The sequence below is a fragment of the Platalea leucorodia genome, assembly GCF_965183815.1.
Source record: "Platalea leucorodia genome assembly, chromosome: 6".
Taxonomy (NCBI): domain Eukaryota; kingdom Metazoa; phylum Chordata; class Aves; order Pelecaniformes; family Threskiornithidae; genus Platalea; species Platalea leucorodia.
Genome location: NC_138828.1, coordinates 50,952,342 through 50,976,837, shown reverse-complemented (window position 1 = coordinate 50,976,837; position 24,496 = coordinate 50,952,342). Strand labels below are relative to the sequence as shown.

General features: G+C 35.7%; 1 protein-coding gene across 2 annotated transcripts; it reads left to right on the top strand.

Moving 5' to 3' along the window:
- PDLIM3 (PDZ and LIM domain 3) lies at window positions 1–24,496 on the top strand. 2 transcript variants are annotated; one of them, XM_082315001.1, is made up of 8 exons: window positions 1–201; window positions 6,056–6,207; window positions 7,487–7,571; window positions 14,138–14,205; window positions 17,487–17,750; window positions 20,376–20,503; window positions 21,613–21,724; window positions 22,555–24,496. In XM_082315001.1, the coding sequence occupies exons 1-8, from the start codon at window positions 109–111 to the stop codon at window positions 22,742–22,744; spliced, it is 1,092 nt and encodes a 363-aa protein (XP_082171127.1). In that variant the 5' UTR covers window positions 1–108; the 3' UTR covers window positions 22,745–24,496. The 2 variants fall into 2 exon arrangements, with proteins under 2 accessions (XP_082171127.1, XP_082171126.1); XM_082315000.1 differs by lacking the exons at window positions 14,138–14,205; window positions 17,487–17,750 and adding an exon at window positions 13,508–13,695.

The following is a 24,496-nucleotide window of genomic DNA, read 5'->3' as shown; positions in this document are numbered from 1 at the left end:
CTGCCCTGTCTGGCAGGTGCTCTACTGACGGCACCCTTCCTCCTACAGCTCAGCTCCTCACACAGACCTACGGAAAAAAGAACAGTAACCAAGAAAAACCTGCCCAGAATGCCACAAAACGTTATTCTCCAAGGACCGGCACCCTGGGGATTCAGGCTCTCAGGAGGAATAGATTTTAACCAACCCTTAATCATAACCAGGGTATGTACTCTTTCTATTTATTACATTTATTAGTGATTGGAGATTTTTGCCCTTTACTTTTCTGGAGTTCAGAGATGCAGATGAAGCTGTGAGTAGATTAGCAAATAGCCGCTAGTTCTGAGGAGAGCCAGCTGAATGCTAACAGTTTTTTACAAGTTTCGTGTGACGTGTTTCTGGGACTGCTTTATTGGTCTAAGAGACTTTAACTGCATTTCTACTTATGCCTCAAAAAAATTTAATTTAAGTGCCTTGGCGGCAGAAAAACTCTGGCATGATCTCCCCAGGCATTCAGATGAGAAAATTAATTTTGAGCCTACTAAAGGCCAGACCCCACTTTTATCATTTTCACAACTAGCCTCTGTGATCACCGGGGGAGAAGACTACTTGGCAGCAGCTCCTCATGTCTGGAAGTTTGTGCTTTGCAAACTCTGCCAACTTTTAATCTGACTCTCATTTAATTAAATCAAGTTCTGATTATTGCCAGCAAAGGCAACAGCACCTGTTTTTACATATGTAAAGATTTTCACTTTCATGAATGTTAAATCTGTGATTTATTAGAAAGTTATCGAGTCCTGAACATGAAGGGGAGAGTTCTTTGGTGTTTTCTGCCATATTTAGAAACAAACAATTTACCTTACCCCCCTAATAAAGGGCAAGAATCCGAGTCTTCATTTTTTCAAGGATTTTGAGCTATTAATTGCAATTTATTTAAGAAACCAGTTAATGAATGGAACACATAAAGCACTGTCAGCTGCCCTGCATCTACAGACATATAGACTCAAAAGACAGGATATGTATTTTGATAATTTGTATATTTTGAAAATTGTGTTCAATGCACATCAGATTAGAATTAGTTCTCCGTATATTTTTGCGGCTTTTCAGAACGTCAGACACAGTGAGCCTGTGTTCCATGAGCCTCCAAAGCACCAATGCTTTTGTTTTTTTTAAAGCCCTGCACTATGACTCAATATATACACTATGCCTGGTATTAAATAAACGTCAAGAGCCTTGAAGGATGCATACCACTGGTGATGCCTTGCAGTAAACATGCTTCTAAACAAGAGTCTGTAGAAAGTTTAAGGACCAACCTTTCACATATTATACTAGTAAAAATTAATTTCATTTATTCACTTAGTCCAGATTTATATAAGCATAAAAGATTTTACTGATTTTAAGCAGAAGTAAACCAGAATGCTATTATTTGACTGTATGTAGCTTCACAACAAATACTTCGTAGGACATAGCAAAACCTTTAGAGAAACAGAAGACAAAAACACTGAATAAAAAAGAAAAAAATCTCTGGATGTTTTGGGGCCTTCGTTGCCTTTTATGGGCCTCCAAAAGAAAAATAGTTTCCATTATCTCTAACGAAAAATATTTTAGCGGTGTCTGGTTTGTATTTTCTTTCTGTTTAGATTAAGTGCAATGAAGTTTAAAACTGCAATAACAAAGCATGTTACTATAAATGTAACTTTCTAAAGAATAAATGATTTTGCAATTGACTCATACCTACCAAATGCCTCACAAGACATAAGCCATTGGTTTCTAGTACATTACAGAAATGCTCAAAATCACATTTCAAGTAGAATTATGAAATAAAATATATAGGGGAAAATGGCATATTTAAATTTGCTTAGCTCAAGTTCAAGAATATTAATGGTAGATTTCTTTAAAATTAATATTTTTGTTGCCGGAGCATACATTTAGAAGAGTGCCTAAATAAGTATTCATGCAGTACCCTTTAAGAAGGAATTAATATTTTGCAAGATTCATATGCCTCGCTTTTTGGGACCTAGGCATTCCTTTCCTAAAGGGTATCACCAGCAGCCCATTCACATTTGGCTTAGCTGTCCTGGCAAGAAAAAAAATTATTAGCCATTAAAACAATAAATAGAAATTATTTTTAAACACATTTTGAATAAAATAATTGGACAGGTGTTAAATTTGGTTGGATATAGCCCTTGTTCAACAAAAGAAAGCTTTTACCAGGACTTGTCAAGAGACAGAGACAACATAGGAGACCATCATCCACCTGTCTAAAGAACAGATGTCATCTCAAAAGCCCATCTGCAATTTCCCAAGCACGGCAATTCTCTTGACTGTTTCAAGCAAATGCAAAAACCACAGATCATGATCACTGGGAGGGTAGGAAGAACAGGAGGGGACTAAAAATAGACATATTCAGATTCTATTAGGGTCGGAAACAACAAATTAACTAGAAATAATGAAAACATTTCTTAAAATCTTTGAAACTTTACATAGATGCAAAGAAATTACGTCAATGAAACTGATCAAAACCCTAGTCTTCATGAAACTGAATACCTTCAGTTTATTCTGACCAGAAGATAACATTTTGGGTTAAGTGTTTAGAGGAATGCAATCCTAGAATTTAAGTCATATTGAATAAAACATTACAGAAACAATTAAAACTTGTAGAGGTTGGAGGGAATGGTGAAATATTATCAAATCTAGATTTAAGTTCTATTTTAATATAAACCTTTACAGATCGCAATGCAAGTATTTATATTAACTCAATTTTATGTTTAGCCACTCTGTCTGCAGACATTCATAATTCTCTTCAGAAAACGGAGCCCAAAATATTTATGAAGGAGTGCCATGACGAGCTTCACAAGTCTATTAACAGATGCAGAGAGGTTTTCTTCAAAGTTTCATAGGAGACATTGCTCCTCATGTGGTTAAATAGTTACCTAGTCTCTGACAACATCTGAATGCTTGACACACATCCTTGCATTTATCCAAATCTGAGATACCTAGGATACAGGAGCAACAGGCATGCCATATAGACATGTCCTGAAGAGCAAGGCAAAAATTTTCCCAAAGCACCAGTAGAATCTACCTCATGCAGCAGGGGTGAGCAAGCAACAAACGCTACAGTCATAATATGATTCTCAGTGTTCACAATACACATTTAATACATCACTAATAAAGTTCTTTAAGAAACAGTATCACTTACATTATCAAGATACCCACAATATCAATATTATACCCATGATATGGTGTGATCTTGCAATGCACAACCTGGTCCCTTTCTATAAAATGTAGGCTGCACTACTTTTGTCTGCCCCCCTTCCCCACAAGCAACAGTCAAGATTTGCCCCCGAAATACTGAGGAGAGAGAAGAGCTGGCACCCGGCCATATTCCTCCTACCCCATCCTAGCAGCAGATCTCCAGCTCTTTCCACCAAACCCAGGAAGAGCAAATGAGGGAAAGGATTATACGAGGGCAGGTAGTTCTGCAGACTACCAGAAGGCCTGGGCAAGTAGAGCTCAGCACCCCCATCAAGGCATTAAGGCCCAACAGACACATCCCAGAAGCCTGGCAGTAATCAACTGAGCTAAGGAATAGGAAATACAGACTCCTGCCCCTTTCCCTCCTTGCTCCCACCAAACGATGGTAACCCCATCCAACCATATAGCGGTATCACTGTAGCTGGTGACAATATGTTAAGAAAATCCAAGGGATTGCACATTATTACCAGCAACACAGAGCGGGTTAGGTCCTGCTAGCAGCACAGCTGCAGCTGCTAGACAGATATGCTACTTTATAAGGTAGGATCATTCTCTCAGTACACTGCTGAGGTATGCCACAGATACAGCAGATTATGCTTTTTACGTGCCACAGCAAATTATCTGCTGAGTAACCTACATAATGGTTATTCAAGCAAGCTTACTCTTGAGAGGGAACCAAGAATGGCTGGTTTTGCCCATTTTGGGTATTAGAGCATCAACAGTTACACTGGAACGCTAGGACTTCTGCTGCAGTTTGTCACTCCACGCATGTCCACAACACGCTAAGTCAGGAGCCATTCCAGGTTAAAGGGAGAAGCATTATCATACCTCTACCCTGGTCTTATTACAATAATGAAAGTGGGCTCAGTGTAGTTTATTTACACTTACAGATGTTGAAGTTTGAGAAACAGAATATTTTGGAGACTCCAGACTTAGAATTTATGAGCAAATTCCTCGATTCATCCTCAAACAGATTATTCAGGCACCTTAACACTTACGTTAAGCACACAATACATGAGTCCATTCTTTTGGAGGGCGAGGGGGTAAAAGATTCCAGCTAGCCACAAGTACCCATTTGGAAAGTTCGCCTGACTTGATAATAGCACATGCATCGCAGCTTGTTACAGTGAAATAAAAAAACAAGTTTACAGGCTGGAATTCAGAAAAAAGCCCACAAAACAAACTCTAAGTTCTTTGAGCATTCAGACCCACCTAACAGAGATGGACAGCTGGAAAGAGGAGAGAATGACTCTATTTGGTTGATTTTTGCCATTGTTTCACTAATACAGTGCAACACATATCAGAAAGAATATTTCTATTTGACTTTTATGCTGATAGTTACTACCGTCACCTTCAGAGGCAACGAGTCTGCCAGGTTTACCATAGCTAGGGTTCAGAACATACTGGAGGTATATTGGGCAGCTTACTCTCTTCATCTCCTGGAAAACTGGGAAACATCAGAATTGAAGAACGTCTCCATAGCATGTTTTCCTGTCCTCCGTAACACTTAATTACTTTTAATAATTGAGAAAGCACTTGCTTTGGCTGTAGCAGAACCCACTGTGAGATAAATTCTCTCCAACAGCTTTTTTACTTCATACACGGCACAGATCAGAGAACTGCTCTTGTAAGTAAGGCTGTATTAGTATTTTTGTCCTTCACATTTACTTAAAAATAAGCAGCTAGTGTTATTTTAGATGAACCAACCTGTCCCCTTTGTTCTGTTCAAGAAGAGCTTTATTCCAGAAGCTTATGTGCTACATCCATCAATTTCACGTTGCTGTCTTGGTTATCAAAGGTCACCTAAAATGGCAATACACACCTAAGGGACCTAAATCCCACTCAGTGACCAAAGACCTGTTTAAATGGTGTGGTGGTATGAGAAGTCGCCCGTTTGCAAATAAACGCCTGCAATTCTAGAACAAGCTTTAGTAGCACCTAAGGTCGTGGCCTCTCTACAGTAGTGACTTTAAAACAGAATTATGATGCATTTCAATTATTTTAACTATGATGTAGAAGATTATCAACAAGATCAAAAAAAAGCTAGCATAGAAAGACAAGCTTAGGGCTATTTCTATGAATGTCACTGACATTGGTACATTTCCGTGAGGTATGAATTGCACCACGCAGATCACTTTGAAGGATCAGTGTCACTGTTAGTCAAATGCAATGGGACTCAAAGCTAAGCACTTTAAAGAGTTCACGGCCTGGATTAGACATGAAGAAAGAGAAAAATATCATTTCAGTATTATTAGCATATTTGTGATTATTTAGTGATACAACATGAGATGCCAGGCTAGCAGAAAACACACTGCTGTATTTGTCCTTAAATGTGGTAAGACCACAAGTGGCTTTCTATATTATCCAGTCAATGGCACATCATGCACACAAACATTAAGTAGCACAATTTCTTAACAGTTCTATTCTTCTGCTATTGCCTGGAGTTGTAAGGGAAAAAACTTAACTATTTTATCAAGCAAATTACACAATGGCAGTTGAGACAGAAGATTCAAAGACAAGTTACAGTAACTACAGAAATCAGAGTGGAAACTATTCAATGCAGAAGTGTGAAGATAATTTCCATCTAATTTGAAGTTATGATGAATAAAGCATTTATATGGTGATCTGACAACAGAACTACAGAGGGCCTGGCAGGATTAAGAACTCACTTTTTTTGTAAGCAATCATGTAGTTGTTTACAGGCCCACTCCCCCCCTCCCTCCCCAACCCAAGAGGAAATAGGGAAGTATGGTGAAGTTTATTTTCTCTATCAATTTTCAGGTATGCATGGTGCTTAAGCAGTTAAACTTTGGTTTTTTTTCAGATCACACCTGGAAGCAAGGCTTCAGCTGCCAACCTGTGTCCTGGTGATGTTATTATAGCTATTGATGGGCTAAGCACAGAGAATATGACACATAACGATGCCCAGGAGAGAATTAAAGCAGCTACACATCAGCTTTGTTTGAAAATAGAGAGGTATGTGTACCTGTCTGCTTACTTCCGAAAGAAGATACTACCCAACCAACTCATTATACAGTACAACTATTATATAGTGTAACTATTTTAAATAGTTTTAAGAATTTCACAAAACCTTTAAAATGACAAGCACACAGACCTACCTCACCAACTCCAGATCAGGCAAGACTCCCCAGAAGATATCTTCATGGGCACAAGAAGAATAGCTTCCTTCAGGCTACTCACCACATTTATTGAGCTGAGAAACAATCTGCATCTTCACATCTCCTAAATGAGTTTGCTCAGCCTTTAATCAGAATCACCTGGCACACTCTTTCAGGTGTCTCCAAGAATCAGACAACTCTGATTGTCCTGAGGCCCTCAAGGAGGCACAGCACTTTATTACAGCTGATCACAATACTCCTTTCCAAATACAGAAGGTTGGTTTTTGGGGGGGAAGGAGCATTGTCTAACTACTAGAGCACATACCACAGTTAAGAAATTCCTGCAGTTAATTCCAGATTCTGTTACAGATTGATATGTGCCATTTAGCAACTCTCTTAGGAAGTAATTTTCAAAATATAAGTGTAATTGTGCCTATGAAATATGTGCACATTTTAAAATGCTAAATATTTGTATTTATATAACAAACTACTAGATTAATATTTAGCATTAATATTACACTATTTTACAATTAGCTGCCAAATTTCGCTTTGTCAATGAAGACAGAATTGTAACTGGTATTTGTATGTTTGTTATCTCTGCTTCAGTGACTGAAAGAATCGCCTATGTGCAACTTCTATTTACAATTGCACATATACTTTGCATACATAGATTGCACTCCTCCTACATTGAAAAGCAAGCTTTGCATGGATATTGTGGTCATAAAAAAAAGAAATTTATATTGCTCTAGTTTAGGATTATTACTAATATATTCACTGATTTGTGCAAAATAGTCTGAGGACTCAACATTCCTTCTATCAACTATTAAAAATACAAAACTGTAAAAAGTTTGGTCAGCTCAGGTCAGAAAAGCACTAGTTTCCCTTTGCTTTTGGTAACTACTAATAAATTATTTCCCATTGTTCATATTATATGTAATTTTTTAAAAAGTAAATACACTTTTTATATCTTGTTCACATATAGTACACATTATATATTGTTAAAGTATTTTCATGTCAAAAACATTAAAAAAGCATAGAACAAACTGCAAATTTTCAAGCTGCATTATATTTTAGAGGGACATATACAACTCTCTAGGAATTCGAGTTATTTAAATTCTGCCTTTCTTTCTTTCTAGGGCAGGAACTAAATTATGGTCCCCACAAGTTTCAGAAGACGGCAAAGCACATCCCTTCAAGATAAATTTGGAAGCTGAACCACAGGTATGAACTCTTAAAAGTTACCTAACCATTTCCATCTGCCTTTTTACACTCTAAATGATCTCCCTTGTGGTCATCAAAATTCTTTGAATAGCACTTCCTCCATTATCTGCCAGTTTAAGCTAATACAAACCATCACAATTATAATATGTATGAACATCATTTTATCTGACTGGATGTTTTTGGTTTTTCAGCTATAACTGAAACAAAACATTAACAAGTTACAACACATTCCCATTGTTCTTTAAAACTGTACGTATTGCCATAGTTTTATTATGGAAAGAAAATATCTCCGTTTATTCTGATACCCTTTAAGTTGCTTTAACTTTTTTAGAGATTCTTCACCATATGAGGAAGTTCTTCAATCAAGAATAAACGTCAAGTACCAAAAGTCATTGTGATGTAACAGTCAGTTAAGATCCATTAATACTGGGTCTCTTTACTTCCGTACGTTTTTATACTACACCACAGAACTGGAAGTTACAAATTTGTACAAAACCCATGTACTGATCAATAAGCAAACCTTTCACCACTTCTGGCCAGCAAAGTCTTGATCCTTGTATATGAGCAAAGCAAATCCAATCAACTAAAATCTTCCTCTCTCTTCAAACTTGCACCCAGTCCCTTGCACAAAGCTATGAGCCAAAGTCTCCGTATTGTTAATAGTTAATTAGCTAGCAAGTGTTAAATAAAGTGTGAATAAAGCTAGTGCTTTATTCCTTTGTCATTCCTCTTTAACCTACATGAACATTTGCTGTTCTCTCAAGAGGGGGGAGGGAAGAGCATTCTGCTGATCCTGGCCTTCCAGGATCAAAGCAAGTATGTCAAAGTATTTTTTCTGTGCTATCCCAGAAAAATGTAAGTGCAGATTCCGTTTCAGTAAATTCTATGCAATAAATATTTCCACCAATTCTCTTTTCATGGAGACACTCCCTAACATTGGCATCCCTAAATATGGCATTTCAGTGTTCCAGTTCTCTCTCTTCCTTCCAATCTAAGTGATACAGCAAACTTCATCAGAAATAACATAGCCCCTTCAGCAGTAAGAGGTAGCATAGTGAAGAAACAAAATTATTTTAAATGCATATTTTTGTAGAATAGCTAGGATGTACATAAAATAAATAGCAATGGAACAAATTCACTAAAAAAGCTAGAGCGACCACGTAGGCATGTATGACAGGAGAGTAATCCGTTTGCGTGAAAGCTGCATTCCTAAAAAGGATAATTGCTTAAAAATAAACCACAAGATTTCACTAAGTGCTATTTGGCAGACTATTGAAAAGCAGTCTCCATTGGGCAATCAGAAAAACTATTTCTCCTAGATTAAATTGCCAACCTGTTCATTTTAGTATGTATCCCTCTTTCCTTCCTAGGAAAATCAGGAGTACTGAGTATACTTAATAAATAATAGGCCCCAGAAAAGTAGCAATGCTTGTAAAAATATATGCTAAACCATTCTAGGGATGATTTACATTTTAGATTAAATTCTTCCATCCAAGAACATCGATCACTCTGATCTCCCTGTGGAAAAAAATATCGCCTTTTTTTCTACAATTGCTGAAATTTTAAATTACATTTTACTGCATATTTAGTCACAACATGAGACCCAGCAACAATGTATAAGTATACTGTGTATACCAGTAGTGAAAACAGTACAACATCAAAATTTCTTTAACCTCAGCTGACAAATTATTGCACAACTATAACCTGTGCTGTTTAGGTCATATTACAGTTTACTGAAGTCCAACAATAAGTAAAGGCATTGAAGCCCAGACAAACGGAGAAAAATCCAAAAGCAGGATAGCATTCCTTCAAATGTAAAACACTTCTATCCAAAAGTATTGTACACGTTGACTGGTGTACAGAAATGGAAAATCACTCCATTCTATAAAAAGCATTTCCTCCATTTATGTAATAATGAAAATTACTCAAGAGGTCATAGATGTTATAAATGTAGTCAGATTTTTTTTGCTCTTGCCAGATAGACATTTTAAAGTTCACTAAGAAAGCTTCACAGAGGGACGTCAATAATTTAAAACACATTATAAGCCAACTAAATAACAATAATAGATGCAGACTTACAAAGCCTTCTTAGTAAGTATCTAATTTCTATTTGCAAGCTAATAAAAGATAGTTATAAATGAAAGTAGAACATATTTTAAATCGTTCAGCAATTTGGCCAAATATTTGGCCAAAGAATGCTTACTTTAGCTTAAATGAACAAAAATTATTCTACAGATGCTTGGAGATGCTTATGTGAAAACTGATAAGCAACTAAATACTGTGCCTACCTGCAGCTATGGAACAAGGAACCTTTACCACCGTAGCAAACTTTTGCAACAGGCTGAGCATCCCCAAAGAGTTATTTGGAGATTGATATAGGCAATTGTCATAGGACAATGAAAGCTCTATTTTTTCCTCTGGGAAGAGGAAACCGAGGCAACAATTCTAGTAAATAACTTACAGCAATAAGTGGCTGACAGAGAGCCACTCTTGAAAGCTACACATTCCCACATAAAAAACAGCCACCTAATTTCATTAGTCTGAAGCAACCTATAGCATGATGGATAAATAATAGGAAATAATAGGCTACTTGAAGTATTACTGATACAATCACATTGTATTCTCTATAAAAGCAATTTAGGACATAAGGTTCTCAAAGAACATAATTAGGAAATGAAAATAAAACAATCTAAATGGCAAACTGTATCTTATAAAATTATTTTTTAAATCCTTTCTGCTGTATTGTCAATGTAAAACAATACTGTGACTTGTAAATTTTTTCTCAGTTATAATCCCTTTAACCTCATCTAAAATGAATTTGTTTCCATAACCACAATTTCTTGATTTGTTTGTATTCGGGCTTTTCTTTTTTGCTTCTATCTTTGCCTTTGCACATTTTGTTCAGTGTGACTAGGCTTTTGGCCATGAAAAACATTATAGATTCCTGGGAGATATAAATATACTATACACACAGATAAGTATAAAAATCTAAAAAAAAACCCCAAAAACAAAAACAAAAAAACCAACAAAATCTACTGTTCTAAAAAGTAAGTTTATAGTCTATTACCACTTATAATCAAGTTTTGAAACATTAATTGTGCTAGTCTAGTTTTGAGGACCTACTCCCTCTTCCATAACAGCATTCAGAGATAAAGATTTTAGTCACATGATACCTCCAAAATGTAAACGTCTGTGTACTTTCATAGCAATTATGCCCAAGGAGTATCATCACATGGTCCATGTTGTATGCATTTTGACAGACTTTGGGGGCATTCATTCTATTCCTGATATCTATATCAATGCAAAATGTAGTTGGCCCTGCAAAAAGGATATTGGTCAGCTAGAAAAAATTTAAGAAATTAAATACTGTAATTCTCGACTATTCCTGATTAGGAATTTCAACAACCTCCAGTTCTCATTTAGCTTTTGAACTAAAGGAGGACTTTTCACAGATTCAATGAGATCCAATAAACACAAGAGCTGGACTATTTTTGCTGCTGTATGTTCTGTCACTGACATTTTGTATGAATAGCTGAGTTAAAAAGAAAATGGGATTTAAGTCTAACTAACTGCAAATACTTGTTTCACAACTGTTACATTGTAAACATGCTACTATGGTGCCACATGTCTTCTGTGCTGTTCATTTGTCAACAAGAAATAAAAAAAGAAGATGAAATTACAACGTTCACGGTTGGTTTTGTTTGTTTTGTATCATACATGGATTTAAATCAATTTTAAATACTTTTACATTAATATCTTTCATTAAGTAGACATAATCCTAAATACTAGTAGATTATTTCCATTTACTAATACATTTTTTTAATTGCAACCCAGTTCTATCAAACAGAAACAAGGAACTGCAAGTAAAATCTTTGTGCTGATTTATCTGGTTGTCGCTTTCAGTAGCCTCTTACAGTGCAATGCTGCTAAACATTTTCATTTAATAAAACTGCTTTTTACTGTTTGCATTTTCTGGTTGCACATTCTATATAACCATGACTTTTCTTTAGGTCTGTTCCTAAAAATATTTCTGAAACTGTTGTTTTAAATGAAAACAAAGGGCCAATTCAAGTTTTCATAATTTTTATAAATTATTCACCAAAACTTTGAACAGAGACTTGATATTGTCTGAGAAAGGAAATAATACTCTGAGAAATGAATAAAAATCTACAGATGTAAAGAACATGTCCATGCTTATCTAATCTGCTCTAATTATCTTGATTTATTCTGTGGATTTGAGTATTCAAATACTTATTTTGTTTTTTGCTAATAGGTTGTATTTGTTCTAACTGGAAATTTGTCTAGCATTCCTGAAGTTTACAGTAATTTTAAAAAGGCATTTCTGCATAAGAAAAACTACTTCGTTCAGAGTTTTATTTAGCAGAACAAGGAAACTAGTTTGTACAGCTTGCAAGACAGAAGTGAAAGACCACAATTGCACCTGAATAATTTTAAAGCTGAAGATGTTGGGTGTGTCACCATTAAAAATATGTGATAGCAAATACCAGACAGCGTAAACTGTACACAGTGATTAAGCCAAAAGCTCTGGTACCTAAGACACGAGTTTCAACCATTTGAAATAAATCTCATTCAGCAGTATCAGAACGTAGACTGTCTACAGGTCATATGACACAGTGGGATAGCAACATAAATACAGAAATGGTCGATAGTATTGTAGATGTATTCCTAGTACACCTATCACACTCAAAAATCAGAGAATTGGCAAAGATTTCTATGAAAATTGAAGTATTAATAACCTGTGCTGTCTTCTTTAGAGACTGGAACTTGCAACATTAAGAGATCAATTCAGATTGTAGAAACCTATTTGTTAGGAACAAGAGCTTTTTATTCCATATGGATGGAAGTTCAAGTGCTCTTGCAGTACTGTCTCCAAAGAGCACTGCAGGACATCAGCCAAAGGTGATGGACTACAACAGCAAAGTTCTTCACCCACTAGCTCAGAAGGAAAAAAAAAAAAACTCAGCAGATGACAGCACTATTTTTTCCAAAGTCTGCATTTCTGTGGATTAGGGATGGACCTGAGCAGGCAGGGACTCAAAAGAGACTGTACTCAATGTGTACAATACAAGTAAGTGAATTTTCACACAGTCAACAGTCTTTATCATTCCTGGCCAATCACCACAGAATAACATTGTAAGTTATTTGAAAGGTCATCACAGATTTTGTTTTCCAGATCTTATCCCTATGAATTCCACAACTGGAGGATTTTATCTGGGCCAACAGTAAACAAAATCGTATTCCAGAAATAAACAAACATAGGCAGAATGATTTCCAATTTACTCATTTCTGGGTTCTACCTATTTATGATGATTTCACATTATCTTTAAATTATACAGCATCACAATTTTTGATGCACAGGTATGCTTCAAAGTATGGAATAAATTCAGAAGAATGTCCTCAATCTGATGTACATTCAAGACTATTTCATTTAAAAGAAATGTTAAAAATTATGTGTTTTCTAGGCAAGACGTTTACAATAAAATCTTCATACTTTTGTGAGTCCCTCCATCAGTACATGACAAAAAAACAGAAGCCAGAGATTAGCACTAAAGTAAAGCAATTAAGTTAACTATACATCAAATGTATACTAAATCTACAAAATCTAGAGAACAATACGACAGGTTACTATAATATTCATCCCTCCCATTTCTTCTTAAAGTTGCATGCTATTTACAAATGTGGAATGCCTTCTCTTTGCCCTGAGGCAGGAAAATAATAGTGTCTGAATGTGTATGGCTGAAGTAGCATATAGAAAATTCATGGAAAAATATAGTATGCTTGCACCAGTTAAAAAATAACAAAGTCGCAAAAGTAAAAAATGCAGAGATTAACAATACTGATGTTGTCGGATTTACTCATTACTAGCTTTGGTGTGCATTGTAGCTTTGTGTATTTTGTCTGCCTATCATGTACAGGAATTCAAGCCTATTGGTACAGCTCACAACAGAAGGGCCCAGCCTTTTGTTGCAGCAGCAAATATTGATGACAAAAGACAGGTAGTGAGCTCCTCCTATAATTCACCAATTGGGCTGTATTCATCTGGCAATATTCAAGACGCGCTTCATGGACAACTGAGGGGTCTCATTCCTAACTCATCGCAAAAGTGAGTACTGGTATTTACTTATAATACATAGTCATTTGTGGTATATCACTATATGTTCTGTTTTCAATTTAAAAGTCCAGCTCTTGCTGTTTTTTTCTGATAATCAGGAGTTTATTGATTATCCAAAAAAATGGTGATAAATGAAGCAATTTTTTCCAACACAGGAAACTATCCATTTTCTCCGTAGCAGCAACGCTGCAGGTTGCTAAAATTTGCCCTCTGTGTTGGGCTGCAATACTACCTACCACCCTTCTCTCTTATAACTGCACTTTACTCTGAATGTTTCTGAACACTAAAGTGATTATATTTTGAGTACCAGGAATGTACAAACGAAACACAATTACTTCACGGTTACAATTTTAAAACCTCGTTAGCTACCTTCTAACTAGAAATAAGTATTTATAGGCCAAATAAAGTTATTTTAACCCTCTTTTCTTTACAGGATATGAACTACTTTGAACACAGGCATAATATTCGGCCCAAACCTTTCATAGTCTCAGGCCGAAGCAGGTTATAAACTCTGAGTGCTGTGCTGGATTTGGATGCATGGTGTTATTTTTTAATGGATACTCACTATTCACATTAATAAAGCATACTGATGCATTTGAAATTTGCTTATAGTAGTATACAGCCTAACACTGAAATAAAAAAAAAAAAAAAAAAAAAAGAAATGGTTGACTTGCAGAGATCAGGCTTGAAATTCAAATTTCTGTTTCCAAAAGAAAGCAGGTCCACACTCCCATCTCAGTTATACTGATATGAGTCTGAAGGAACTGTATTCATGAACCTGATTCAGTTTACAGCGTAGCACCATATATTGTATACTTATAAACCTCTGGCACTCTGAAATTCTGTCCAAATGCACATACATGTAATTTGTTAACCTGCTAAATAAAAGATAGCTAGTTACATGAGGTATCATCTAGGCTCTTCAGAGATTTTAAGTTTGCTTTTCGGCAGATCTCTATTCAGAAGGCAACCTAATGCAGAGCTAAAATAGGAGAACTATCTCACGCCACAGACATGTAAAGCTCTAAAATGCAGAAAAGCTTACATATTTACATCCATCATTCTAGTGTAATATTCCTCTGTCATAACTGGGGATGAAATGCCTCACTATTATTTATATTATTAAATACAGAGGGGAAAAAGCAATGGAAACTCTGTGGCTAAAAATGCAAGGAAGCTCAAAAGTGCCTGAGTGATGCACTATATTGTGATGCTACCCTTTATCCTTTCTAGCAGTAGCAGTTTTTACCAGTGGCCTTAGTGTTCTGCATTTCATTCTGAAAGTTTAAAATGCTTTCAATTATACTAAAGTCTGACAAACTAGACCAGAAAAACAGGATGATAATTGATACCTGCGTACAAAGGATTATCAGTTTTGTGACGTGTTAAATTTTTCAATGACCTGAGTGATAAAGCGGAGACTGTAGAAGATGGACAGAGTCCCATCCTTCTGTGAACAAGAACTATCGATGTAGAACACTGCCGCAGCAGAGAAAAGGTGCCCATCTCTCCTTGCAGTCTGATGTTAATACAGGACAAATGACAAAACAGGCTGCCTCTAACTGTAGGCAGCACTTGCATACTGTACCTAAACTGACTTCTGGACCACTAGGCACCATTTACAGGTATCTAATCAGATTTATGGAGATTCAAATGAGTCTATCAAGAGCCTAATCTCCTAATTCAGAAACCTCAATTACACAATATTTTCTGTGAAAATATTGAAGTAAATGGCCATTTTCCAGCATGTCAGATGGGAGAAAAGACCTGCAAAAATTAACCTGACAGTGATGCAACAAGTTTCAGAACTCTGGTTGGGCAAGGTCTCTCAGGTGTTCCAGCACTGGAGAAGTCTGTGTTTACAAACTGCAGAATCTCTGACAGAGGGTGCTACATCTGCAAAATCTGGGTTGTTACACTGTTTGTCTGCTACTTTTTCATCAGTTTGGCTCAAGATATATCCTCTGCTAAACACAGCAAAAACCAAACCTGTACACATCCCTTTAGGACAGAGAGCTGAGGCTAAATAGGACTTTGACTAAAAGAAAAGCTGATTCTGGTCTGTGGGTTTGAGCTAACGGATTTGACATTAGCCATGATATTGGACTTTACTCTGGCAAAACTAACTGGAAATTATATTTAATATATTTTATTTATACTTTATTTATAGTTTATTCTGTTTTAACATTCCTTTGGCTGCTCTAGCAAGAGTTTTGCTTTTTCTAGCCTTTTCCTGCTACTTTCCATTTACTAACACTATCAGCACTGACAAAACTTATTCTACTGCAGGATCGAAAGGTGGTCTTGATTCTTCTAAAAGAAAAGACTGCAAATTTATAAGTTGCCCTCATGTGATTTTTTTGGCTGGCTCATGCTAGGCGAGGATGCAGAACTGTGCTTTTGCTTTAAGGCTTGCCTACCATTTCTGGAATTAGGTTTCTTTTGATATGTTTTTGATGGTAGAGTATATACTTCCCTTTACATTTTTGAGAAAGTGGTCCTACACAAATTCCCTTCTGAATCAATGGGAGAATTTTGGGTATTCTTCTTCTCCACCCAAGAGTAGCTACTGGGCAGAGTACTGTACTATCAAACTGGGAAACAGAGTTTTCTTCCAGGTTTACGCAGAATCATTCAGCTTGGAAAGAACTAACCACAACCCTGATATGCAGGTTGAAGGAAAGAGATTAAGCATTTGTCATCTCATAGCTCTGAATATCACAAAAATGGTAGCCAATGAACTGTGGAAATCCTGGGTTATGTGCCGTTACACAGCAACAGCAAAGAAATATCCCGTAACAAAGAAAGCCTCTGAGGTGCTCTGGAGAAAAGACTGCGGTGTTCAAAATAGTGACACTGAAAAAGACTCTGGCCTTAACGTTCACATTATTTTACTAATCCTTTTCCAGAGATGTCAAATTGGGTGTGCAGTAACTTTACTTCAGTAATGTCAAGCAACATTAATATTTCTAAAAAACTGTACATCTTTTTTATGATATATAAATTATATGTAAAATCGACTTCAAAAGCAGTAAAATTAATTCTCTGAATACATATCCATTGTTCTTGTGAAGGACCACTTTACATTTTACTGGAAACACTGTAATTTAGAAATGCAAAAGTATGCCTGGCTAGTTTAGTATCTTTTCTTCTTTGAAATATTCAACAAATATTAAAAAAATGAAACATATTGTTAAATTAATTTTAAAAGATTAATAAATATCTTATTGTAGAATTTAAGGAAATCTAGGAAATGTCACACTTATTATTTTACACTACTTCACAGCAGTCTCTTCAACTGTGGACTAAGTTGGCTGTGAGGTACAGGACTGGAATGATGTGTCTAGGATTCCAGTACTGCAGGTGTTTATTCTGTCACTGACATGGACAACTCACAGAACCTTTGTATGCCACCCTTTTGTAGATGTTAAGAATTACTCATCTAGAACAAAGAATTTTAGGGAGGCTTAATTAATCCTCAATAAAATCTAGCATTAAAAATGTAAAGTAATATTATATTCTGAATTAGTCAATCTATCAAAGAATTATTACTATCTTGAAAGAAAATGCATGCCAGAATTTTAAGGACTGCTTTATAACTGGCATTGATACTTTTTACAGGAAAATAGTTTTCAATGAACACACATACTTTTGCTTTTCTACATCCGTTCTATTTCCGCTTTTCAGCCCTGTTAACATCACCGTATTCCTGTACTTTTGTCTCTATTCTCTATAATCTGACATGCGTTGCACACTCTTCTGTAACCTGGCTATTAACACAGTGGATGCAGCACTCCTTCGGGGATTGACTGTGGCAGTGGACGCAGTACCCCCTCTTCAATTAGCACGGTTAGCTCTATCTGCCCTACCGAGCTGAAAGCGGTGTCTAAGATGGCCCCTAACATTCCCTTGGAAATGGAGCTTCCCGGTGTCAAGATTGTACACGCTCAGTTTAACACACCTATGCAGTTGTACTCAGATGACAATATCATGGAAACACTGCAAGGCCAAGTTTCTACAGCTCTGGGGGAAACACCTGTAATAAGGTAATTAGAGCAGTATCTTTAATATTTATGAATATACAAATTTAGAATATACCAAAAATCATCAGCTTTAATAATATCCCACTGTTTCTACGAAAATGGGTAAAAGGGTTAGAGAGAACCTAAGTCATTTAAAGCCACTCAATATTTGCATTAAAATATTAGTAATTTACAATTTTAACCCAAAGTATTAAAGGAGTCTTTCAGAATTTACAAAAAATATTTCATAGGAAATAATCTTATATTTGTAGTTAATAAATAAAAACTGATGATACTACCTGGACTATTAGCTGACTGACCACTCCAAATCAAGATTCTGATTCCCTCCAAAATTCAAAGCTTTTTATTATTATCATAATTATTTATTTAATAGCTTATTAATAAAATATTATTATTATTAACTCAAATTTATTTTAACTGTTGAAATTCAGGTTATGAATCTTAGGAAATCTTGTAGATGTTTATAGTGTTCTAGATATTTAACTCCCATTCAGGACAACTCATTCAGTATGACTAGCTCTTGTCCAAAAAGAGCCAGAATTGACTTTGTAGGCCTACTAGTCCATCTCTGACTTATGAATTTTATCCATTACAACGACTAAAAGTCAGGTAGGAACCTTATGTATCTGGATAACAACGATGATTATACAATAAAAAGTTTTAAAGCACTATTTGTTTTTTCCAAGGGACAATTCATCATTCACGTTGCTTTATCTTTATTTTTGCATAATAGTAACTTATTTTTCTGTTTTACAACAGTACTTAAGTTAATAATTCATAATATGTAAGGCGTAAACTAAAGCTAGTTACTAATATTTTAAATAAGCAATAATCACTGGCACCAATGAGCCTTCTTCAGCACCTTGCAGAATTGGGCTGTTACTAACCATAAAAATCATAAGTTCCCCCTTTCTGATGAAAAGAAAACTGTAGTTCATGAAGTCTTTGCAGAGTGATGTTACTCTACTGCATGAATATTTATCCTCAATCACAACAATTAGAGAACAATAAAAGAAAAAATTGCTTTTTCTTTATTCTGAAATCACAGATTAAGCCCAGACTAATCAGATTTCAGAAATGCCTGTGGCATTCCCAGCTTGAGAACTGACTCTATGCAGGTTTGAAATGTCTTTTTTGTTGTGGGATTGGTTTTCACTATGTAGGCATTTAGAAATGTTATCTCACACCTTTGTGTCTGGTTTTTTTTGCCTTCTGAATGTAATTGTATTATCACTTGTTTGATGTTTAGAAATATTTTAGTAAAGACGAGAGAATCAAGGGTTTAATTAGCCGTTGATGAGAACTGTAAAAACTAAGCTCCTACTCATTAAAATCTTGCGACGAGAATAAAGCAGTAGTTTCTTCACCAGCTTAAAGACAGCTCAGAGAAATCTGTTGATTGATGAAGATGCAAACAATTAACATAAGCAACAGGGGTCACTGCCCAACTGCTGCTGCTCTTACTGTGCCATTTGACAGCTTAGATATTACCCTGGGAAACAAATCAAACTGTATAAAAAAAAAATCCAGTCTAATTCCTTGTGGAATTAGTTGCTGATTTCCAGTGGAAACTTAACTAAGGTTTAACAGACAGTAGGAGGCCAGTTGTAACAGGAAATTTAAACTGGACATTTATATATATATCAGTGAGATAAAAGACTTCATCGAAGTAAATTTGGACCTTTCTAATTAGTCCCAGTAGCAGTTTGAAATTTACAGATGCCGCACATTCAGTCTAATTCCTGCTAATGCATATAGTCATCTACTCTTCTTAAGATGTTAGTAATCATGATCAATTTAAAACACTCAGCACAGTTTAAAACAACGTGAAATATTCTTGGTAAAATCTTTGGCTCATGGGTCACTGGAAATTCAACTGTCAACTGTTGTTTGGACAATAATTTACTTTATATTTTTATCTTAAAATTGGCATTACAAAAAGTAAGCCACATCCCATTCTAATTAAATAAGAAACAGAATTTCCATTCATCGGTGTTCACCTTACAATGCTTCCTACTATGCAATACCTACTTCACTCTTTTTTGTCATCTCCATGAGTTGAATAAGTAACAATTATCTTAGCCAAATAATCACTATATTAACTACTGATTGAGCCAACTTAGAAAAGGAAGAACACCTTCATGTCATGATACTCTCCCAAAAGATTTGTTTGCTTAGGTTTTGGCTGACCTTATGTAAAGATAGAAGCTGTGATTTTAATATTCTCGCAGCCAGCTGCTGTGAAAATGGAACTTCTGGATACCGTACCAAAGAGCAGCTGGTAATACACCAGTTGATTACAGGAACGCAACTGCTTTGAGGTTAAACACAGGTACTGGCCTATTTCCAAATGCCATCAGAGCCAGAACAGTAATTATGGAAATACTTTCATGAGTTTGTAGATTTATTTTTGTAACAATTGCACAGATTTTTTCTTCTGCACTTTTTAGATCAAGAGGAGGCTATATAAAGCAATGCTACCTGGAAGAGTCTTTCAGTAGTTATAGAAACACATCTATGTGTTTCTTTATGTTTGTTTCCTGAATCACATTCTATGCCTGGTAGAGCTATTGCTTTAAAGTTATGTTTGTTAAACTGCTTTATCTGCTCTTCCTCCCTGTGATACAGTGATCCACCTCCCAACTCAGTGCCTCAGTCTGACGTGTACAAGATGCTGCATGCCAACCAGGAGGAGCCCAGTCAGCCTCGCCAGTCTGGCTCCTTTAAGGTGCTCCAGAATTTAGTCTCCGAGGAAGGTGGTTAATAATGACATATTCTACCTGTTCAAAGCATTTTACATGTTTGTGGGAAGGGGGAATCTGAGAAGAAAATATGAGAGATCAGAGCTATAGGAATTTCTGAAAGCCCAAGTTGTTCTGAATCTTATGGACAGCACACTAGCCTTCGAATGGTTTTCCCCCTTGGGGTCTCCTCAGTCTCCTGTGTGAATAAAATGGGGGGAGGGGGGTGTAATCACATTTTTCATAATCTCTTCTCAGATTTTAAGATTGTTAATGTACAAAGCTGACTTTAACTGAATGATAAAAAAGTTTTATGCGAGAGAAGTTTTGGGACAAGCTGCATATAGTCATGACACCAAGAAAGAAAACACTCCTCCACATCCAAGAAAAGAGAAATTTAAACCAACTCCTGAAATAAGTTTCACCCATCCCCTCTTCATTCTAAATAAAAATTGAAGAGGACAATGTAATTTACAGTTGTATTTCCTTCAAATGAAGAAGTTTTGTAAATAACATTACTAAAGGTTGCAAGTTTGTTATATTTACAGTAAGTGTAAAGAATAAAATACAACCAAAATTAACCTAAAAGGTAAGTATTTCAAATTTTAATTTTTATATCTCGATATTTGCCAGAGAAGGGATAAATTCATCTAATTGTCTATATATATCATTGTGGGATTTTGTTGGCATCTTCTTGTATTTTGCTATAATTTTGTATTCATATCATGTTGCTCATTTTTCTGAATTTGTTGTATGATTAGTTATACAGATAAGAAGCTTTCCAACAATAGGTCTTGACTATGTTATGTTGCTACGTTAAAGCCAAATCCTCCTCCCTCTCCTGCTACACCCAAGACCTCCTATGAGAGAATCAGATGATGTCTATGAGACAGAGCACTATATATATAATCATTTTTGTACTTGCTTTTTGGCTACAGCTACACAATATTTTCTTGATTCCAAAGAGGTGAAATCTGGCCACTAAACTTGTACAGAGAAACTTCATTGTTTGTTGATATAAGTGAAAGCCTGTACATCCAGAAGTGTATTTACAGGAAAAGTATTTAACTGCATCAGATGCTTTTATATTAGCCTGTACATAACGGGATTGTTTTGGTTCTCAGATGGACGCCCCATGGGTACAAGAAGTGTGAAAGCACCTGTAACGAAGATACCTACTGCCATGCCTGGTGCCCAGAAAGTGCCACTGTGTGACAAGTGTGGGAATGGGATTATGTAAGTTCTTTCTTTTTAGTTTTGGAAATCTCTAGTTCAAGCATATGTCCCCAAACACCACTGCAGACTACAGGAATGCTTTCCAAGTGATGGTCTTGGTCTCCATCTGCACTAATAGAAAAATGTTTCTAGAGAACAGAGATATAAAAATATATCGTTCTAAATCCCAAATTGTTAACCTGTACCTTAGACACTTTCGATACACATGATTTCAGTTTTGACAATGTACCATCAAGGCTTTAATTAAGGCTTCTCATGACCTCTTGCAAGTCAATCATTAACACATACATTGTGAAACCAGCAGTTACCTCTGATGCATTGTCTCGGGCTATGAATTCTCAAAAGTTCCTTGGTAGTGTAAAGCATCCTTCTCCAAACCCAGCGGGAGTATCCGGAAAGCTCTGTGGGCCTCTTTTAAAACTACCAGATTTCTATCTCGATGACATCACTAACTTCAGCAAAGAACATGGATAATGACAAGCTCAGAGAAGAACACAGTCACTGAGGAAAAGAAATGTGGTTTTTAAACTCATTTTGTCACCATTTTGATAGGTTAGACTGTACTTTCTGTGTTGTAACCGAACTAACATGTTTCTTCAAACTCTAGTTTTCCAATGAACTATTGAACTATGTGATCAACTCTACAGCATTTTATGTCACTTACTCAAACTCAGCTTCCAACCTTAAATTATATAGCAGTTGGCAAAACCACCAGACAAACAACCTAAAAGCCTTAAGATAAATGTCATACTTTGAGTCATACTGTAGTTTCTCCTCACTTTAAATTAATACGAATTAATTGTTTTTTTCTTTTCATTGTTTCCATATAGAGGAACAGTGGTGAAGGCACGTGATAAATACCGGCACCCGGAATGTTTTGTGTGCTCCGACTGCAATCTCAACCTGAAACAAAAAGGCTACTTCTTTGTGGAGGGCCAACTATACTGTGAAGCTCATGCGCGAGCTCGCATGAGGCCACCAGAGGGATATGAAGCAGTTACCGTTTACCCAAAATGCTAGTCTTATGTTAGCACACAAATATATGCATGCACACAAAAAGCCATTAACAGCTTAGAACTGCAGTACAAGTGTCAGGACTTCTGTCTGATTCCAAAGTAGCAGCTTTTAAACCTTTTCTTGTGGGATTCTGGGAGGTGGAAGTCCCTATTAGCCAGCAGTAGCATATTATACCAGTAAAATTCTGCTAAAATGTTATCTTTGAAGTTGCCAATATAACTCAATGAAGTATAAACTAAAACAGCTGTACTGGAATAAAAAAAGTGAAACAGCTAAGGTGTTAAATTATTACTGCAGCATATACATAAGTGCTGTAACCAAGACACTATTTTTAACATAAATTAAGTATCTGTGCAAACACCGAAGCCAAAGTGTTACAGGCTGGGCCCTAACAAATGTAGGAACTCGACAGATCATTGGAAAAGCAGTTGTTCATGTCTGCTTCCAGCATCTATTATTCAACTACCATTAATGTATGCCAAAAATAGATTTTGCTTACTTCGCTTGGAATTTGGGGTTACACTGACTTAATTTTCTGATGCAGCAACTGTGATAAGGAATAAATATCAAGTCATACAATAAAATGGCTAGTATAATAAAGACTGTTTAGTAAGAAGCAAAACAGAAGTTCTACCTTGTTTTAATGATTTGTAATGAAATCAGCTTTCACGTCACTTAGCAGAAAATTGTTCTGAGGCATGGACATACATACATTGTTTTTTAGGGGGAAAAAAAACCCAACACTAATAGGAACTCACTGCAAATTGAGAATGAAAGTAAATTTAAAAACCTTTCTGCAGAAAATGGTACTGGGTTTTTGCATCTTCATGTTTCAATTTCCATAATAGAAACAATGGAGAAATATCATCATAATATCTTTATTGCTGGTAAATTAAAACTTGGACAACTTTAAAAATAAATGTTAATTAAAATATGCAAAGGAAAAATCTTTTTTAAAAAGCCTGGTGAAGTCCTAAGGGAAAAAAAAGGCTGAAAGAATACAGTTTTAAATAAATTTCTGAAACTTTTTAAAGGGCTACATTGCTTTCATGTAGGTGCCAGCTACATATACACACCTGACTGACAAACTGAACCTTAGCATTTTCAAAAAATTTCAACACAATTCATAAATTATTTATTGGGGTATTTTGAACCCACTTTAAAGTAGAAATATCTACAAAATTTTATATCAACTCTACAAGACTAGCAGAAATTAACAACTCAGTGGGAAACAATCTTGTAGACTTTTCCCATTCTACAATACAAGAAGCTTAAAATGTAAGAAGAATATGGAATCAAAATAAGAAGCTGTACATACTTATTTTAAAAATTCAGATGAGTCCCAAAGCTTGAAATACAATATCCACATAGTCAAAGACTTTTCAAAATGTCTTAAAGTATTATTTCAGAATTTAAATGTTTTAAAAATGTGTGTGTCACTGCATTTATAATTTATGTCTGCATATCAAAAGCAGACATAAAAAAAAGTGTTGCACCCTTTTAAAGGTTAGTTCCTGAATTATTTTTGGGCACAAAACATAATTCTGCTCCTCATTATCATGGAGGCTATGTGTAGCATTGATATTTTTCCACTGATAAAGCCCATAAAATAAATCTGAAAATCTTTTTGAAAGTGAGAGTGCACATAATGTCTATTTTTACAAACCTAAAATGTCATCGGTATTTTAAAATATTTGCTTAATGTTCATTTCTTTGTGGAGTAACTGAAGGTAAAAATAAATCTACTACATATGA